At 46.5% G+C, this 19,871-nt stretch overlaps 1 protein-coding gene across 7 annotated transcripts in view; it reads right to left on the bottom strand.

The window, feature by feature from the left end:
- The window catches only part of LOC121279188 (zinc finger protein 521), a 547,824-nt gene that overhangs the window by 61,136 nt on the left and 466,817 nt on the right, over nucleotides 1-19,871 (bottom strand). For all 7 annotated transcript variants that reach the window (XM_041190196.1, XM_041190191.1, XM_041190194.1 and 4 more), the window contains one exon: nucleotides 19,252-19,367. In XM_041190196.1, the coding sequence (XP_041046130.1) occupies nucleotides 19,252-19,367 (116 nt within the window). The remainder of the gene's footprint in view (nucleotides 1-19,251; nucleotides 19,368-19,871) is intronic.

The raw sequence follows: 19,871 nt of genomic DNA, 5'->3' as shown, positions 1-19,871 counted from the left end.
CTACTGTGTATCGGTGATGGAAGGAGTGAATGTTTGTGGATGGGGTGCCAGTCAAGTAGACTGCTTTGACTTGGATTGTGTTGTTGGAGTTGCACTCATCCAGGCAAGTGGGGAGTATTCCATCACACTCCTGACTTGTGCCTTGTAGACGGTGAACAGGCTTTGGGGAGTCAGGAGGTGAGTTAATCGCCACAGGATTCCTAGCCTCTGACCTGCTCTTGTAGCCACATTATTTATATGGCTGGTCCAGTTCAGTTTCTGATCAATGGATGTTGATAGTGGGGGATTCAGTAATGGTAATGCCATTGAATGTCAAGGGGTGATGGTTGGATTCTCTGTTACTGGAGATGGTCAATGCCGGGCACTTGTGTGGTGTGAATGTTACTTGCCACTTGTCAGCCCAAGCCTGGATATTGTCCAGGTCTTGCTGCATTTGAACATGGACTGCTTCACTATCTGAGGAGTTGTGAATGGTGCTGGACATTGTGCAATCATCAGCGAACATCCCCACTTCTGGACCTTATGAAGGTCGTTGATGAAGCAGCAGTTGGGCCAAGGACACTACCCTGAGGCACTCCTGCAGGACTCACTGGTTTGGACGTGCTGTTTGTATATACTTCTTTGTAAAACACACATGATGATAGGGGGAGGATTATGTAAAGACACAGCTTCTGTGACTCTGAAGCCTTTTATTTTCCAATTTGTTCAGCAGTGATGGCTGGCTCGGCCAACATTTAAGAGTCAACCACATTGCTGTGGGTCTGGAGTCACATGTAAGGCAGCAGATCCCCTTCCCAAAGGACATTAGTAGGTTTTTACAACAATTGGCAATGATTTTGTGGGTCATCATCAGACTTTTAATTCAAACCTGGTGGGATTCCAACCTGGGTCCCCAGAGCATTACCCTGGATCCTCTGGATTACAAGTCCAGTGACAATACCATTACACCTCCCCCATGATCCACATCTTCATAGAATTTCAGAAAGCGGCACCACAGGAGGTGACCATTTGTCCCATCATGCTTGTGCTGACTCTTTGAACCCATATTGGGTTGCCAACCCTCCAGGGGTTGGCCTGCAGTCTCCAGGAATTGAAGATCAATCTCTAGGACACTGCTGTGCGCAACCCTGGAGAAAAATCGACGGGACATTAAAAAAAAGGTTGTTTCTTTTTTTAAATTTTCATTGAACATTTCTCTTCACCAGATACAAAAATATTGAAAATTGGGGGTGGGGGAGGCTGTTTGACTGAGTCAAGCATCATCCAGTTGGGTAATGAGTCTTTTTTGCTTTCCAATTGGTGTAGTCACAAGGATGGATGTGTTGGCTGACTAAGGCTGGAATATGGGGGAGGGGAAAGTCACACGACGAAACCTCCAGAAATACATTTAACCGCAGTTGGCAACCCTAGTCCCACATCCCCGCTTTTTTGGTCTGTAACCCTGCAAGCTCTTCATTCTCAAGCACCTGTCAAACTCCCTTCAAAAGTTATTCACAGGATCAGCTTCCCCTCTGTCCATCCTCTATCTAAAATCTCTAGTGCTTCCAAGGAAGGTTACATACGAGTTAGTTATGGGGCCCGTTTTCTGCGTTGACTGAAAACCAGCAGGTTAGAAGTGTATTGAACGCGGTGGCTTCAATCGGAATCGGCAAGAAAGGCGAGCGAAACCAAAACACCAACGCCTGCACAAATTCTGTCGTTTCGGTCAGAACGCCACACTTGCTGGATTCTCTTGTATGAATATTTCAGTACTTTTGTTCCTTGTGTGTGTGTGTGTGTGTGCTTATTTTTCAATCTTCGGCCCCAGAATAATAACGTAAAAGCATTAGCACCGACTGAAAAAGCAGTGGCACAGGAAATTAAGTTTTCCAGACTCGCGGATAAAACAAATTCATCAGCGAGAGCTGAAGGCAGCGGCTGGAAACTCACTCCCGGTGTCAGTCTGCACTATACGGCTTGCCTCGGGATCCTCCTGGTGGGAGCTTGGTTCAGGGAAGGATGGGTGGGGGGGTTGGGGGGTGGGCAGACTGTGGAGAGGTGGGGGGAAGGGGGGGTGTGATGTTGAGAGAGGTCCATGTGTTAGTCAATCAACCTAAGACTCTGAAGTGGAATAAGGGCCCTTGGAGGGATGATTATATAAGAGCAGTTCTCCTCTGCTCAAAACAAAGAAGGAGGGAGGGGGAGGAAAAAAAACCGAGCAGCCTCTTACAAACTGGCTTTTGCTCGAAAGAAATTTCACCTGTCATGGATCCTGTCAGGATTTTAAAATTTCAGTTCGTACAGAGAAAAAAAAAAATAATAACTGACCACGCTCGAGGTTGAACTTCACAACTGCACCATCTCAAATGATTCTCTGCACTCTGGAGGATCCAGCAACATATCTAAAGCATGTCCTTTCTGTCCTGATTTTACTGTAGGCTTGAGTGCAAGAAAAATGAGCTTGTCCTGGCTCTGGGTTATCAAAATGCTGCTGCGCATTCCCTCTGAGAAATTCTACCTGTCATGGATCTGTCAAGAGTTCAGAATTTGCAGTCTGCAAAGGCAGTCAGTGTCCTTCATCTCTGGAGACTTGTTGGATTCGAAATTCAGCAAAAGAAAGAAAAGAGGTGGTTGATGGTTGGAGGCCTGCGTTGTCTTATTTTTTTGTTCTTGTTACACATGAGGAAACAGCAGAGTTACAACCTGATATAATGCTGTTGTCACTGTGCAATGGAGTGATCATAGCAGTCACCAGTCATGTCCAGTGGCTGAGGGCATAAGCCCGTGGGTTGCCTGGCTCGAGGTGTTCAAGGGGCCTTGCGCCTTTGGCCACGAGTCCGCCCAGGGCAGCACAGGGTGTCGGACCTTACCTGCTCCGTCAGCAAGACTGCCCACTTCCGCCTCTGTTTCGTCGCTCACCTTTGCCCCTGCCTCGGCTTGTGTCTCCTGCTGAATCCTCATCCATGCTTTCGTGACCTCCGCTTATACCCCTGGTAAACCAGGGCTTACGCAAAAGATTCTGTTGCCCACATCCTATCACCCATGTGCTCGCTCACCTACACTGGCTCCTAGTCCAGCAACGCCTCAATTTTAAATTTCTCAAGTCCCACCCTACCTCTGTAAACTCCTGCAACCGATATAATCCTCCGAGATCTCCGCGCTCCTCTAATCACAGCCTCTTGAGCATCACTGATTTTAATCGCTCCACCATTGGTGGCCATGCCTTCTGCTGCTTGCCCCCTACTTTCTGGAATTCCCTCTCCAAACCTCACCACCTCTCCGCCTCTCTTTTAACATGCTCCCTAAGACCTACCTCTTCAGCCAAGCTTGTAGGTTCACCAGTCCTCACCAGTCCTTCTTGGACTCAGTATCTAATTCAGTTTGATAATCACTCCTGTGAAATGTTTTTTGGGTTGTTTCACTGCATTAAAGATGCTATGTAAATGCATGTTGCTGTGGTTAGAGTCGTATGTGAGATGAGTCTGGGCACGATTGAATTTAACCTTGTGTTTGCCTGGAGCTTCAGGCGGGTCTGTGTGTGGCACTCTGTTGGCAGAGTCACTGCTTTCCAAGGAGACGTTTGCTAAAGTGAAGCAAGTCAATGTTAGTGGTATGTTGGGAAGAGCTCTTAATCTTCGAGGCTGAGATGGAACCCAGCAGTGAGACTTGATTTGGAATTGTAGCCTAAATGCACAGCCCAAGGTATTGAAGAGCCTCCTGTTCTCACTGCTCTCTTTCATACTTGCAAATAAGGGGGTACGGTGATGTGGTGGTAATCCAAAGGCCCTAATTAAATACCCTGCGGACATGGGTTCAATTCCCACATCGGCAGCTGGTGCTTTTAAATTTGGAATTGTTAAAAACCCACCTGGTTCACTAATGACCTGCTATCCTTACCCAGTCCGGCCTACATGGGACTCTAGACAACGCAATCCAAACCCAGGGTCTGGACACAACTGACCTTCCCAAACACAACAATAATCTCCATTCACAATAACATCTGACTCTCACCAACAAACCCCTCTGCCCCACTTCCTGCCAATTCACCAGGCCTGGGAGAGAGGGGGAGGGGTGCACTCGGTGCTCATGACCAGGGCCTGTGCTCTGGGGGCTCTCAGGCTCACTGGCCGAGAGGCCTGTCAGTCGAGATGGTCTAGATGCCAGATTGGCTGCTTGGACACTGACACAACTAACAACCAATCTGCTGCACAAACCATCCTGATTGACCAGCTACTCGGCCAATGACTGCCGTTGTCCTGAACAACAGCAACCACTAGCTGAGGAGAACATGTCAGGTTCCTCAGTCCCTCCTTTCCTGCTTACCTCATGGACTGTTCTGTTGGGGTGCTGTCGGGTGCTGCTTCCTTCACCCTTCTCCAGGCCTGGTTGGAAGGCAAGGTAAGCCTAGTATCTCTATGTTTACTTTACCCCTGCCAACCCCTCCTGCCCTTGCCTCTGAGTCCTCCCTTGGCAACGGTGTCTGTGGGTTGGGGCCTTTCCCTGCCTGAACCTTCCCCTCTCTCGACTGCCGTAGCCCACTCCTGTCCAGATTCAGCCTGCAGAGTCTGCTTTGTGTTTTGATTGTTTTCACACTAATATAAAGAATGGCCATTTTGAACTCCAATACACAGTTGCCTGAGCTTGAGTCAAGACGTTTTATGCACATGGTTCTTGTCTGACATTATCATATTGCCTCTGTAGATAGGATCAGTTTTTAGATAAAATGAGTTAAAATGAGCATTTGTAAGTATTAAACTTTCAAAGCATTAATGATAGACTGCGTCTCTATATACATCTCTAGACAAGTGCATGATGACTCATTCTTAGAGCTGAGTAACACTTCATCCAAGAGAGTTCTTCTATTTAATAAAAGGAGGAAGCACAATAATCTTTAATAAATGTTACTGGTGGCTCCAGCATTGTTATAAGTCACTTTACACAAGTTTATTTGCGTCACTTTGCCAAGATTGACTCAATAGATTGGAAGGTTTTATCAGAGGAATGTAGATTATTTTATGAATTCCTGAGCCTGCGGCTAGAACAGTCAATGAGAATTGTGTGAGCTTTAATGATAATGCAAGGGAGTGCTCAGCAGCGGAGGATTCTAGAAGGTACTCCGCCGTCCATGAGCGTCAGCGAGCAGCTTCTAGTTTGTAGGAACTCTTAGGCCCGCTTTGCACTTAGCAAGATTCACAAACAGAAAGGACCAGGTGCTGGGACGGGGGGAGAAATGGGCTTTTTGGGTCTAACGAGGCCCCTTCAATTTCCGAATTGGGGTTTGCAGCAGAGTCGTGAATGATGATGGACAATTAAACAACTAACAGGAGGAGGAGGCTCCACAAAGATCCCTATCCTCAATGATGACATCAGCTCAAATGGCAAGGCTGAAGAATTTGCAACCATCTTCAGCCAGAAGTGCCGAGTGCGTGATCCATATTGGCTTCCTCCAGACTATCTCAGCATCACCGATTCCAGGCTTCAGCCAATTCAATTCACTCCACGTGATATCAAGGAATGGCTGAAGGCACTGAATACTGCAATGGCTATGGGCCCTGACAATATATTGCCAATAGTACTAAAGACTTGTGCTCCAGGACTAGCTGGACCTCTATGTTAGCAGAATCAAAGCCGGTTGGTGAAATCAAAAACAAGACAGGACTTTTCTTTACTAAGAGAGTTCACTGACTGTACAGTCTCATACCTCTCCTTTCAACAGCCAGTGTCCCAGCTGTCCCCTAGTTATACATGATCAAAGCACTTAATTAAACAATCCCCTTCACTGTGTATCTTAACAATCTAAACAATATAACTAACTTACTATTAACACCCCAGCCAAGTTGTTCCGGTGCAGCTATAACACTGACATCTACCCAGTAATGTAGAAAATTATCCAGGTTATGTCCTGTCCACAAAAAGCAGAACAAACCCAAACCGGCCAATTACCACCTCATAATCGGGAGTAGGCGGGTGATTACAGTCAGATCAGCCATGATATTATTGGATGGTGGATGAGGCTCGAAGGGTCAAGTGGCCTACTCCTGCTCCTAAATCATATGTTCGTATGTAGCAGTCTACTCTCATTCATCAGCAAAGTGATGCAGCATAGGAATACAGAAGCAGGAGTAGGACATTCGGCCCCTCGAGCCTGCTCCACCATTCAATAAGATCATGGCTGATCTGGTTGTGGTCAACTCCACTTTCCTGTCTGCCTCCCATAATCCTTGACTCCCTTGTCAAACAAAAATCTGTCTAACTCAGCCTTGAATTCAATGACCCAGCCTTCACTACTTTCTGGGGAACTTTCTGGGAGAAAGTATTTCTCCTCAACTCTGTCTTAAAAGGGAGATCTCTTATATTTAAGCTATGTTCCCTAGTTTTAGTCTCCCTCACAAGAGGAAACATTCTCCAGGTATCCACCCTATCAAGTCCTCTCAGGGTCTTATATGTTTCAATAGGATCACGTCTCATTCTTATAAACTCCAATGGGTATAGGCCCAACCTGTTCAACTTTTCTTTATAAGACAAACTCTTCATCCCAGGAAAGAGGCAAGTGAACATTCTCTGAACTGCTTCAAAAGCAATTATATTTTTTTTTAAGTAAGGAGACCAAAACTGCACATAGTACTCCGGATGTGGTTTCACCAAGGTCCTGTATAGCTGCAGTAAAAGAAGGGAAGGGGTTGTCGACAGTGCTATCAAGCAGCACTTGCTTAGCAATAACCTGCTCGCAAACACTCAGTTTGGGTTCCACCAGGGCCACTCAGCTCCTGACCTCATTACAGCCTTGGTTCAAACATGGACAAAACAGCTGAACTCTCTAGGTGAGTCGAGAGTGACTGACCTTGATATCAAGGCAGCAGTTGACCGAGTGTGGCATCAAGGAGCCCTAGCAAAACTGGAGTCAATGGGAATCAGGGGGAAAACTCCCTGCTGGTTAGAGTCACACCTAGCACAAAGGAAGATGGTTGTGGCTGTTGGAGGTCAATCATCCCAGCTCCAGGACACCACTGCAGGAGTCCCTCAGGGTAGTGTCCTCGGCCCAATCATCTTCAGCTGCTTCATCAATGACCTTCCTTCCATCATAAGGTCAGAAGTGGGGATGTTCGTTGATGATTGCACAATGTTCAGCACTATTCATGACTCCTCAGATACTGAAGCAGTCCATGTCCACAAGCAGCAAGACCTGGACAATATCCAGGCTTGGGCTGACAAGTGGCAAGTAACATTCACGCCACACAAGTGCCAGGCAATGACCATCTCCCACAAGAGAGAATCTAACCATCACCCCTTGATGTTCAATGGCATTACCAACACTCAATCCTCCACTATCAACATTTTGAGGTTATCATTGATCAGAAACTGAACTGGACTAGCCATATAAATACTGGGGCTACAAGAGCAGGTCAGAGGCTAGGAATTCTGCAGCGAGTAACTCACCTCCTGACTCCACAAAGCCTGTCCACCATATATAAGGCACAAGTCAGGAGTGTGATGAAATACTCCCCACTTGCCTGGATGAGTACAGCTCCCACAACACTCAAGAGGCTCAACACCATCCAGACAAAGCAGCCCGCTTGATTGGCACCACATCCATTATCTCCACTAGCAACTCCCTCCACCACTAATGCACAGTAGCAGCAGTGTGTACCAACTACATGATGCAGTGCAGCAATTCACCAAAGCCCCTTCAACAGCACCTTCCAAACCCACGACCACTACCACTCCGTACTGAAGGAATGATGCGCTGCCAGAGAGTTATACTGAGGGAGCACTGCAGTTTTGGAGGGACAGTTCTGAGGGAGTGCTGCATTGTCAGAGGCTCCTTAGACAGCACCTTCCAAACGCACGACCACTACCGTCCATAACGACAAGGGCAGCAGATAGATGGGAACACCACCACCTGGAAGTTCCCCTCCAAGCCACTCACCACCCTGACTTGGAAATATATCGCCGTTCCTTCACTGTCGCTGGGTCAAAATCCTGGAACTCCCTCCCTAACAGCACTGTGGGTGGACCTACACCACATGGACTGCAGCGGCTCAAGAAGGCAGCTCACCACAACCTTCTCAAGGGCAGTTAGGGATGGGCAACAAATGCTGGCCTAGCCAATGACCACCACACTCAGAGAGAATAGAAAAACATTCGCACACGTCTGATGCAAAGTGTGTCGGGTGGCATATTAATGATGGTGGCTACAGTTAAGTATGAAGAGCTCAAATTAAAGAAAACTGGTGGGTGAATTTTGAAAGTGGGAAAAAATAACATGCATGTTGTAGGGGTCGGAAACAGGAGAAAAACCAGGGCCATGATTTCTCCCCCTGGCCTTGCAGCCCATCACTGCCTCATCACAAAATCACAGAATCACACAGTGCAGAAGAGGCCCTTCGGCCCATCAAGTCTGCACTGACACGTGAGAAACACCTGACCTACCTACCTAATCCCATCTACCAGTACTTGGCCCATAGCCTTGAATGTTATGATGTGCCAAGTGCTCATCCAGGTACTTTTTAAAGGATGTGAGGCAACCCGCCTCCACCACCCTCCCAGGCAGCGCATTCCAGACCGTCACCACCCTCTGGGTTAAAAAGTTTTTCCTCACATCCCCCCTAAACCTTCTGCCCCCCACCTTGAACTTATGTCCCCTGTGATTGACCCTTCAACTAAGGGGAACAGCTGCTCCCTATCCACCCTGTCCATGCCTCTCATAATCTTGTACACCTCAATCAGGTCGCCCCTCAGTCTTCTCTGCTCCAACAAAAACAACCCAAGTCTATCCAACCTCTCTTCATAACTTAAATGTTTCATCCCAGGCAACACCCTGGTGAATCTCCTCTGCACCCCCTCCAGTGCAATCACATCCTTCCTATAATGTGGCGACCAGAACTGCACACTGTACTCCAGCTGTGGCCTCACCAAGGTTCTATACAACTCCAACATGACCTCCCTACTTTTGTAATCTATGCCTCAATAGATAAAAGCAAGTGTCCCATATGCCTTTTTCACCACCCCACTAACATGCCCCTCTGCCTTCAGAGATCTATGGACACACACACCAAGGTCCCTTTGTTCCTCAGAACTTCCTAGTGTCATATTTCCTTGTCAAATTACTCCTTCCAAAGTGTATCACCTCACACTTTTCAGGGTTAAATTCCATCTGCCACTTATCTGCCCATTTGACCACCCCGTATATATATCTTCCTGTAGCCCAAGACACTCAACCTCACTGTTAACCACCCGGCCACACTCACTGCCCCCCACTCACCCTCAAGTCTCTCAACTCCACCCAACTCAAGGCCTTAGGTCTAAAACTTCATTTGTCTTCCTCCACATGTTTGTTTTTATAAAATTATCATTTCAGGATCTCACAAGTCCCAAAGCGTTTCAGAGCCGCTGATATAACTTTTAAACATTGTCACTGTTACAATGTAGGGAAATGCCAGTTTGTTCATTGCAATGAGGTAATCTATCTTTTAGCAATGTTGGTTGAGTGAACTATACAAACCCTAGGACACTGGGGAGAACTGCTCTCCAAATAGACTCATAGACGGTTACAGCACAGAAGGAGGCCATTCGGCCCATCGTGTTCGCACCGGTCAACAAAGATCTGACCACACTAATCCCATTTTCCAGCGCTTGGCACATACTCCTGGAGGCTATGACAACGCAAGTGAATTTCTAAATACTTCTTAAATGTTATGAGAGTTTCTGACTCAACAACCCTTTCAGGCAGTGAGTTCCAGACTCCCAGCACCCTCTGGGTGAAAATAATTCTCCTCAACTCCCCTGTTATCCCTACACCACTTATCTTAAATCCAAGCCCCCTGTTATTGGCCCCTCTACTAATGGAAAAAGTGCCCTCCTATCCACCCTATCTATGTCCCTCGTAATCCTATACACCTCTATTAGGTCCCCTCTCAACCTTCACTGCTCCAAGGAAAACAACCCCAGCCTATCCAATCTTTCCTCATAGCTCAGACTCTCCAGCCCAGGCAGCATCCTGGTAAATCTCCTCTGCACCCCCTCCAGTGCAGTACTGGTCATGAAATCTTATATGTACAAACTATCACTTGGTAGTTCAGAGCTTGAATATCACTGAAAAGAGAGACATGTTGCTGAATCTTTTGGTCTTGCGCTCATCAGACAAACACAGTAATGCCAAATTTCAAATCACCACAAGAATTTACACTGCAGAAAAGGGTGCTGATTGGTTAGCAGGTCAATTCTGATTGGTCGAGGCATTACTACAAAAAAAGCAATGGGGAACTATAGGCTCTCCAAGCTTCCGGGTAATTCAAAAAAGATGCAAGGCTTGAAAATATCCCTTCTGTTTGCACAGGATGGGACACTGCATATGAATAAAAGCAGCCTCAGGCAAGCGTAAATGAGCCACACTACTAGCTCGACTGATTATCCTGAATTGGTCATGAGTGTAGCTATTAGCACACTCAGGATTGGTCAGTGAGTGCTGCCCAATTGTGGAGTCCAAGCTAACAATAAATGCCTTGTTTTGGGCTTTGCAAGCGTGGGCAGGTTAAGTACGGTCTGTACTCTGCCCAATATGAACAACTGAAGGAACACGCTGTTTGATTAAGTCAGCCAGCCGCTAGGACATACGGCTGACGTACTTGGTATCACACCGGTACTGAACTTCATACCGAAATTGACCTTTTATGTCACGAGAGAGTAGATGCAACCTGGGTTAAATGTCTCATCTGAAACACGGCTCCTCTGACGGTGCAGCATCCCCTCGTACTGCACATGGAGCATCAGCCTGGACTCTGCTCAAGTTTCTCAACTGGGGCCACGGGTATACAACTTCCTGACTCAAGAGGCGAGAGCGCTTCCCACAGAGCCACGGCTGGCACTCGTTTTAATCACGCTTCACAATTACACAATAACCTTAGAAAGGATTCGGCACTGACAACAATTGGCAGTTTCCCGATGTGTTGAGATATATGTGTGAGGGACGAAGCATTTGTTTCCAAATACATTTGCAATTTCCTGTTTACGAGAGGTTGTGTTCTCAGAATTTTCAGACACTGAAATGTACATAAATTTCTGATTTCAAGTAAAACATTTAAATAGAATCTCTGTGCGTGTTTCTATGCAACAACGGGGCTGTAAGGAATATAAATATCATTCTCTGCAGATATGGTGCTCCCATGGTATGAATTACCCTCCACTCAGATCTCTTGCCTTGAGTATGAAAAACGCAATATAGAAGTGACAACACTCATTTCCCACAGCGCTCTCCATTTCCATTTCATCCAAAGTTCCAGACAGAATTGCAAAATTGATTCGGGTACGTAGACCTTAAAAACGGGTGCACAGAAGCGAGCGTTGCTCCAGACTCATTACAAATGATACAAATAAGTTCAGCTTACCTCCATGTGTTTAACCTCCTCCCTATCTCTCTCCTCCACCTGTCATGTAGTTATAATGATGTAAAGGCACCAATCACTCATAAGGGATTGGGTTAACGTGTTGGTGCACTCATTTATTGAGACTAGGCACATGAGAACAGATATAAAAGCAAAATACTGCGGATGCTGGAAATCTGTTGTCAAGAACAGAAAATGCTGGAGCAGAGCTCTGAAGAAGTCATACAGACTCAAAACGTTAACTCTGTTTTTCTCTCCAAGGACACTGCTAGACTTGCTGAGATTTCCCAGCATTTTCTATTTTTAAGAACAGATATAGATGGATACAAAGCTCGAAGCTTCAGAGTTTGGGGGAGGTGGTGGTGTTGCCACTGGACTAGTAATCCAGAGACCCAGGGTAATGCTCTCTGGGGACCCAGGTTCAAATCCCACCACGGCAGATGGGTGAAATTTGACCAGCCTGAGGATTTCAGCCGTCAGATACTCGCGGCTCCGGCAGCCAGGCGCTCAGCATAGTTGCCCTTTCTCAGCACCCTGTGAATGTGGCCACACCGAGACCTGCAGTTCAGCCCGGGAGGAGCGAGACTTGGCCTTAGCCCGAGCTTTCCTGCCGGTCTTTCCTCTCCTAGACCTGATAGCAAGTTCACCAGGTCTTTCACAACGTGGTGATGGGAGCGAATGTTTATGGATGGGGTGCCAATCAAGCAGGCTGCTTTGTCCCGGATACTGTCAAGCTTCTTGAGGTAGTATGTAGGAACTTGCTCCTGTGTCAATATTGGCCAATAAAAACTGGTTACCAACTTCCTTAAGGCAGATCGTTTGAATCTTGGTAAACACTTTGGATGGTGTGACAGTATCAATGTTTTCCATGAGATTGACGGTGTGAAATGTGTTCACCGCTTTTCATCTCGTTGTGCACATCATCATTATTTTCTGGTTTGTCAATTAATCAACTCATGTATATGTTTCTGACCAGATGCCGGATGGTCATTCTTACTGCTTGAAGGTTCCCCGTTGTGTAGGGTCTGTTTGGACCAGTGCATGGCTCTTTGTAGTTGCTTCAGCCTTTGCTCTAGTGCACCTCCTGCTGCTAATGGCCCTTTCTGCCACAAGCCTTACAGGATGGATGGAGAGCTGAGCATTCCCTCTGTGCATGCAGAATGCCACACCTTCCACACGTCTTGCTAGGTTTGGGTGTTCTAGTAAGGACATCAACAATTGGGGTTGTACTTAGGACCTGTGAGCTCTGTTGGCCTGCGAGGATCATTTCATACTTAGGTCCATCCTTCAGTAGCTTTTCGATGCTATATGTTTTGGGCTTGTCTGGTAGACCTTGCTGGAATGCTTCAACTCAACAATTCCGTCTGCTAGCACAGAGTTTGGAAAAAATCACAGTTCGCACCCTTTTCTCTGCATCTGCTGACCACGTGCTCTATGGATCCTGTAGACAGTTGTCAAAATGTTATGAACTTCAGTCGATGAATATGGAAGTTTAACCTGATACTGAACTGGTCTTCCGCTGTTAATCTGGATGTGTCCAGCCTGTGTAGACCTCCATTCTCAACTGCTAGCCGAATTTTTACAGCTTGCTTGCCTGTGTGGTTCAGACACACCTGAATCAAGAAACCATAGCTCTGTACGCTGTTTAAATTCTGAATTTGGATAGTCGGTCAGCTGCATCCCAATTCAAACTGGGGAATGTTGTGGACACTTTGTCAACATCCCTTTGGCCTACCTTCTCCTACAGTACCTGGGGTAGGTGTCACTGTAGCCGCTTTCTCGTGCTTTTCTGAATCTCCACCTTCTTTATGATGGTTTTGTTCGTTTTTTTGTTTGACTCTCCCTCACGCGCTATGATCCGGCCCACGCCCAGGTCACTCACCTCTCTGGCTAACCCAGTGCTTGTCCTCTCGAACCATGCTATCCCACTCACGGAGCTGACAGGCTGTCCACTGCAATCTCACCATGAGGGAATCTTGTCTGCAGACCAGCTCTTTATTTGAGCACTCTCCTGACGCTGTGTCTTCAAAGCTTTTCTGTGCAGTCACCACACTGAGATTTCAACATTCTCTGTGCTGTGAACTCTTCGTGGTCTGACCAAATCGATTTGGATCGTCTCATGCCATGTAGCATGATCGAAGGCTGTTCACCATGTTGTACCTGTCAGGCTGTTTGACCACTGCTGAACACCATGTTGTTGTGTTTATAGTAGTGATATAAAGGCACAGGTCATACATGAGGGATTGGATAAACACGTTGTTGCTTCATTTACTGAGTCTAGGCACATAGGAGCACTTATACAAAGGTAGAACACTTGAAGACAGTAGCAGAGCTGTGTCTGCTGTGTTCTGATCACAGGCCAAAGATAGACTGAGAGTGGATCACATGATACACTCCCCTTCAACTGATGACATGCTGCGATTCCTTAAAGGCGTACTACACCACTACCCTTCGAGATCCTGACCCCCCACGCACCCCCCCAACCCCCTCCAATTCTGGCCTCTTGAGCATCCCCAATTTTAATCTCTCCACCATTGGCAGCCTTGCCTTCAGTTGCCTAGGCCACAACCTCTGGAATTCCCTCCATAAACCTCGCTTTCCACCTTTAAGACGTACCTTAAACCTACCTCTTGGACGCAGCTTTTGGTCATTTGCCCAAAAATCTCCTCACAGTTGTCAAATTTCACTTCCTTACTTTCCTGTGACATAGTTTAGAATGTTTTGCTCCAATATAAATGCAATATATTGTTGCTAAATGACACAAAATCTTGGAGTTTATTAACCCGGTATTACAAATTCCTTTGGTTTGATGACATTGCTGTGGTGATTGATTTCCTCCTGGGATCAGTGCTTGGGCCCCAGCTATTCACGATATGTATAAATAACTTGGATGAGGAAACCAAATGCAATATTTCCAAGTTTGCTGACGACACAAAACTGGGCGGGGTTGTGAGGAGGATGCAAGGAGGCTTCAGGGCAATTTAGACAAGTTGTGTGTGTGGTTAAACACATGGCGGATACAGTATAAAGTGGATAAATGTGAAGTTATACACTTTGGTGTGAAGAACAGAAAGGCGGGGTATTATTTAAATGGTGATATATTGGGAAATGTGGGTGTACAAAGGGATCTGGGTGTCCCTGTACACCAGGTGCAACAAGCAGTTAGGAAGGTAAATGGTATGTTGGCCTTCATTACAAAAGGATTTGAGTTCAGAAGTAGGGATGTCTTTACTGCAGTTATACAGGGCCTTGGTGAGACCACACCTGGAGTATTGTGTGTAGTTTTGGTCTTCCTACCTAAGAAAGGATATACTTGCCATAGAGGGAGTGCAGCGAAGGTTCACTAGGCTGATACCAGGAATGGCAGGACTGTCATATGAGGAGATTGGTTTGACTGGACCTGTACTCACTAGAGTTTAGAAGAATGAGAGAGGATCTGATTGAAACGTACCAAATTCTAACAGGGCTAGACAGACTAGATGCAGGGAGGATGTTTCCCCTGGTTGGGGTGTCTAGAACCAGGGGTCACAGTCTCAGGATATGGGGTTGACCATTTAGGACTGGGATAAGGAAAAATGTTCTCACCCAGAGGGTGGTCAATCTGTGGAATTCTCTACCACGAAAGGCTGTGGAGGTTGGGTCACTCAGTATATTCAAGTAAGAAATTGATAATTTTTTGGACATTAGGGACATCAAGGGGTATGGAGAGAAAGTGGGAACATGGCGTTAAGATAGAGGATCAGCCATGATCATGTTGAATGGCAGAACAGGCTCGAAGGGCCGAATGGCCTACTCCTGCTCCTAGTTTCTGTTTTTTTTCTATGATTGTGTGTAGATGGGATTGGTTTTGGTGTAAAGAACCCACTCTGTGCTGCTGCCCATCTGTGGTATTAACCCCTGTGTTTGGGGGCGGGGGGCAGGAGGGAACTTAATTCAATTCCTGATCGTAACTTTCCCTCTAACAAATGTCAAAAAACCCAGCAAATTTTAGCCTTTTAAGATATAAAAAGGTGCTTTTATATCGTACCTTTGACAACCTCAAGACATTCCAAAGCTCTTACATCAAATGAAGTAGCTTTGAAGTGTAGTCTTAGTTGAAATGTAGAGCATGGCAACCAATTTGTGCACAGCAAGCTCCCACAAACAGCAATCTGATAATCATGTTGGTGAAGGGATAAAAATTGACCAGGACATTAGGGTGGAGGGGACTCCCTGCTCTACTTCAAATAACGCAACCAAATCTTTTTGCATCCAACTGGGAGGGTAGACATGGTCCTGATTTCATGTCTCATAGTTCGAATCATATCCCACCGATTAGACATTTGATCGAGATGGCGAGTGAAGCCTGTGCTATTCCCGGTCAGTTATCACAGAATGGTTGCCACACAGGAGGTAATTCAGCCCATCTCGTCTGTACTGGCTCTCTGCAACAGCAACTCACCTAGCTGCACTCCCCTGATCTTAACCCGTGTCCCTACAAATTTCTTATCTACAGATAGTTAATCAATTCCCTCTTGAATGCCTCGATTGAACGTGCCACCACCAGACTCTCAGACACCGAATTCCAGGTCCTAACTAATCGCTGCGTGAAAAAGTTTCTTCCTGGAGTACAGAAGTAAGAACATTTTGCTGCCGTCATATAGGGCCTTGGTGAGACCTCACCTGGAGTATCTTGCACAGTTTTTGTCTCCTTATCTAAGGAAGGATATATCTGCCACGGAGGGATGCTGGGATAGCCTTGTTAGGAGAGACTGAGGAGACTGGGGCTGGGATTATCTGGCCCAGCCATGGTGGGATCTGCCCTGGGGGAGGTGGTGGGCCAGCCAAAAGCCCATTGACTTTCATTGGGACCAGGCGATGCCAGCGGTGGGCAGAGCCAGAATATCCTGCCCAAAGACTGCATTCCCTAGAGTTTTGAAGCATGAGGGGTGACCTCAATGAAATCCACAGGGCGTGTCGGGGTAGATGTGGATAGGATGTTTCCCCCGGCTGGTGAGTCTGGAACCAGGGGACACAGTCTCAGAATAAGGGGCAGGCCATTTAAGATTGAGATGAGGAGGAATTTCTTCACTCAGACGGTGGTGAATCTGTGAATCTCTACCCCAGAGACTGAGGAAGCTCAATCATTGCGTATGATCAAGACAGAAGTTGATAGATTTCTGGATACTGATGACATCAAGGGATAGCGTGGGGAAAGTGGTGTTGAGTTGGAGGATCAGCCATGATCTAACTGCCTGGCAGAGCAGGCTTGATGGACCGAATGGCCTACTCCTGTTCCTATATCCTCATGTCAAATTTGCTACTGTTGTCATTCACCCTAAATCGGTTGCCAACCCTTCCACCAGTGGGAAGAGTTTCTCCCTATCTACTCGGTCCAGACCTCTCATGGTTTTGAACACCTCTGTCAAATCTCCTCTCAGCCTTATCTTCTCCAAGGAGAACGGTCCCAACTTCTCCAATCTATCCGTGTAATTGAAGGTCCTCATATCGATATTCCTTACAGTCCAATATTTGGCGATACAATATTATCTGCTAAAGGAAGTAGCACAACTCCAAGGCCAGGATTTCATGTACCCCCCACAGCGTGTCCCCCTCACCACCCCCCCGCTCACCCCGGAGGATGCAGCCAGCCATTTAAATCTCATTCAGTTCGGTGGGACCGTAAAATCCCGCTAGGTGGGAGGGCCAATAACTTTAGAAACAGGCCATTTGGCCCAACCAGTCAATGCTGGCTTCTTGCCCCAAGTGAGTCTTTTCTCATCTCTCCTCATCTAAATCAATCATCATAACCCTCTACTCCCTTCTGCCTCACCTTCTTATCCAGCTTCCCCTCAAGTATATCTATAATATTTGCTTCAAGCATTTCCTGTGGTGGCCAGTTCCACATTCTCACCACTCTCTGGGTAAAAGAGTTGGGATTCCTGTTGTTCCCCCACACCCTCCCCATGCAGCTTGCTCCTGTCCTACTCTCAAATTCCTGTCAGCTCAGCGTAGGCTGGCGAGTGTGAGGTGGAAGAAGCTCTTGTGGGAGAAACAGCTCTTGTGGAATGGCAAACTCTTTACCCAGCATGCATAGTGACAGAGAAACCCCTCTATCTCTGGGAATGAATGCGAGCATGATTCTGTCTCAGGGCCAGAACAGCTTTCTGCCTATATGCACACTGGGTAAAGAACTCCCCATTCATCTGCAATTTTAATTCTTGTACACCTACCGACCCCTGTGAAAATAAGAATAGCTGCAAAAATGACAAACTGAAGCCAGTTCCTAAGGTCTTCACAATTTATAGGTTTCACCAAAATTAATATAATACCTTAGCGTAATCGATATGTTAGTGCTGCGTCAACTTATTTTCATCAGCCATATAAATACTGTGGCTACAAGAGCAGGTCAGAGGTGGTGAGTAACTCGCCTCCTGACTCTCCAGAGCCTATCCACCATCTACAAGGCACAAGTCAGGAGTGTGATGGAATACTCCCCACTTGCCTGGATGAGTGCAGCTCCCACAACACTTAAGAAGCTTGACACTGTCCAGGACAAAGCAGCCCACTTGATTGGCACCACATCCACAAACATTCTCTCCCTCCACCACCGATGCACAGTAGCAGCAGTGTGTGTACCATCTACAAGATGCACTACAGAAATTCACCAAGGCTCCTCAGACAGAACCTTCCAAACCCATGACCACTACCATCTAGAAGGACAAGGGCAGCAGATAGATGGGAACACCACCACCTGGAAGTTCCCCTCCAAGTCACTCACCATCCTGACTTAGAAATATATCGCCGTTCCTTCACTGTCGCTGGGTCAAAATCCTGGAACTCCCTCCCTAACAGCACTGTGGGTGTACCTACACCACATGAACTGCAGCGGTTCAAGAAGGCAGCTCACCACCATCTTCTCAAGGGCAACTAGGGATGGGCAATAAATGCCAGTGACACTCAAGTCCCGGGAATGAATAACAACAAACTCTAAATAAATGGATCCATACTGAATGGGGCAAGACATCACAATCTAACTGAGGGTGAATCATAACCACAAACTCTCCGAATTGGAGTCTCAGGTTCAACCAATCACTGAACTCAAAAAATTTGCATTTATAATTCAGGCTTAGTTAAATTTCTGATAACTGGAATATAGATGGTTAACAAGTGATTTAATGGAGGCTTTTAGGATTCTGAAATGAATTGATTGAGAAGATAGAGAGAAACTTTCTCTGCTCGTCAGACTTGGGCGTCACTGGCACTAATTGCCCATCCCTAGTTGCCCTTGAGAAGATGGTGGTGAGCTGCCATCTTGAGCCGCTGCAGTCCATGTGGTGTAGGTACACCCACAGCGCTGTTAGGGAGGGAGTTCCAGGATTTTGACCCAGCGACAGTGAAGGAACAGCGATATATTTCTAGGTCAGGATGGTGAGTGACTTGGAGAGGAACTTCCAGGTGGTGGTGTTCCCATCTATCTGCTGCCCTTGTCCTTCTAGATGGTAGTGGTCATGGGTTTGGAAGGTGCTTAAAATCACAGCCAGAACATGCAGAAGAGAAATTAGGAAACACTTATTCACCAAAAGGGTGGTGGATTTGTAGACCTCGCTTCTGCAAAAAGAAGTGGACCATCGTCCAATTAACAATTCCAAATCCGAGATCGAGAGATCTTTCAACTCAACGGTGTAAAGGGTTACAGAATCAAGACTGGTAAATGGATGTCAATGGTTTCACTGAATGGTAGAATGGGTTGGAGGGGTAGAATGACCTCCTCCTCTTCCCACAATCCACCTGGGATCCTTAAAAAAAAATCCACACAATGGAACATCTTTCTAAAAGAGGGTGATTTCTGTTGCAGCGAAGATTCATAAATAACACATGTCATCAAGGCAGCATAATTATTCTCAAATACCTGCAATTCTGTTTGGAAGAAAAACTTCTGTGGGCACTGTGAGCAGTCATAGATCTTGTCCTCCTGCCCATGGGCAGAAAAAATATGATGCTGCAACTTGCTTGCTTGAACAAACACTGGAGAAGGAAGAAAGGCAAAAGAGTTAATGGAGTGTTCTGGAAGGTGCAGCAGTCGTTTATATACACAAGCGTTATACACAAACACACAGACACTCCAACATACACATACACAGGCACTCACACACACACACACACACACACACACACACACACACACACACACACACACACACCCACTCTCACATACACTCTCTCTCACACACACACACTCTCACACACTCACTCTCACTCACACTCACTCTCTCACTCACTCTCTCAAACACACACTCTCATATATACACTCTCTCACACACTCACTCTCACACACACTCTCTCATATATACACTCTCTCTCACACACACACACACACACTCACTCTCACACACACTCTCACACAAACAATCTCTCATATATACACTCTCACACACACTCTCACTCACACTCTCACACAAACAATCTCTCATATATACACTCTCACACACACTCTCTCACTCACACTCTCACACAATCTCTCATATATAC

The sequence above is a fragment of the Carcharodon carcharias genome, chromosome 6 (assembly GCF_017639515.1).
Source record: "Carcharodon carcharias isolate sCarCar2 chromosome 6, sCarCar2.pri, whole genome shotgun sequence".
In the NCBI taxonomy this organism is placed as follows: Eukaryota; Metazoa; Chordata; class Chondrichthyes; order Lamniformes; family Lamnidae; genus Carcharodon; species Carcharodon carcharias.
Note: the sequence above shows the minus strand (reverse complement) of the source record. Positions and strands in the feature narration are given on the sequence as shown.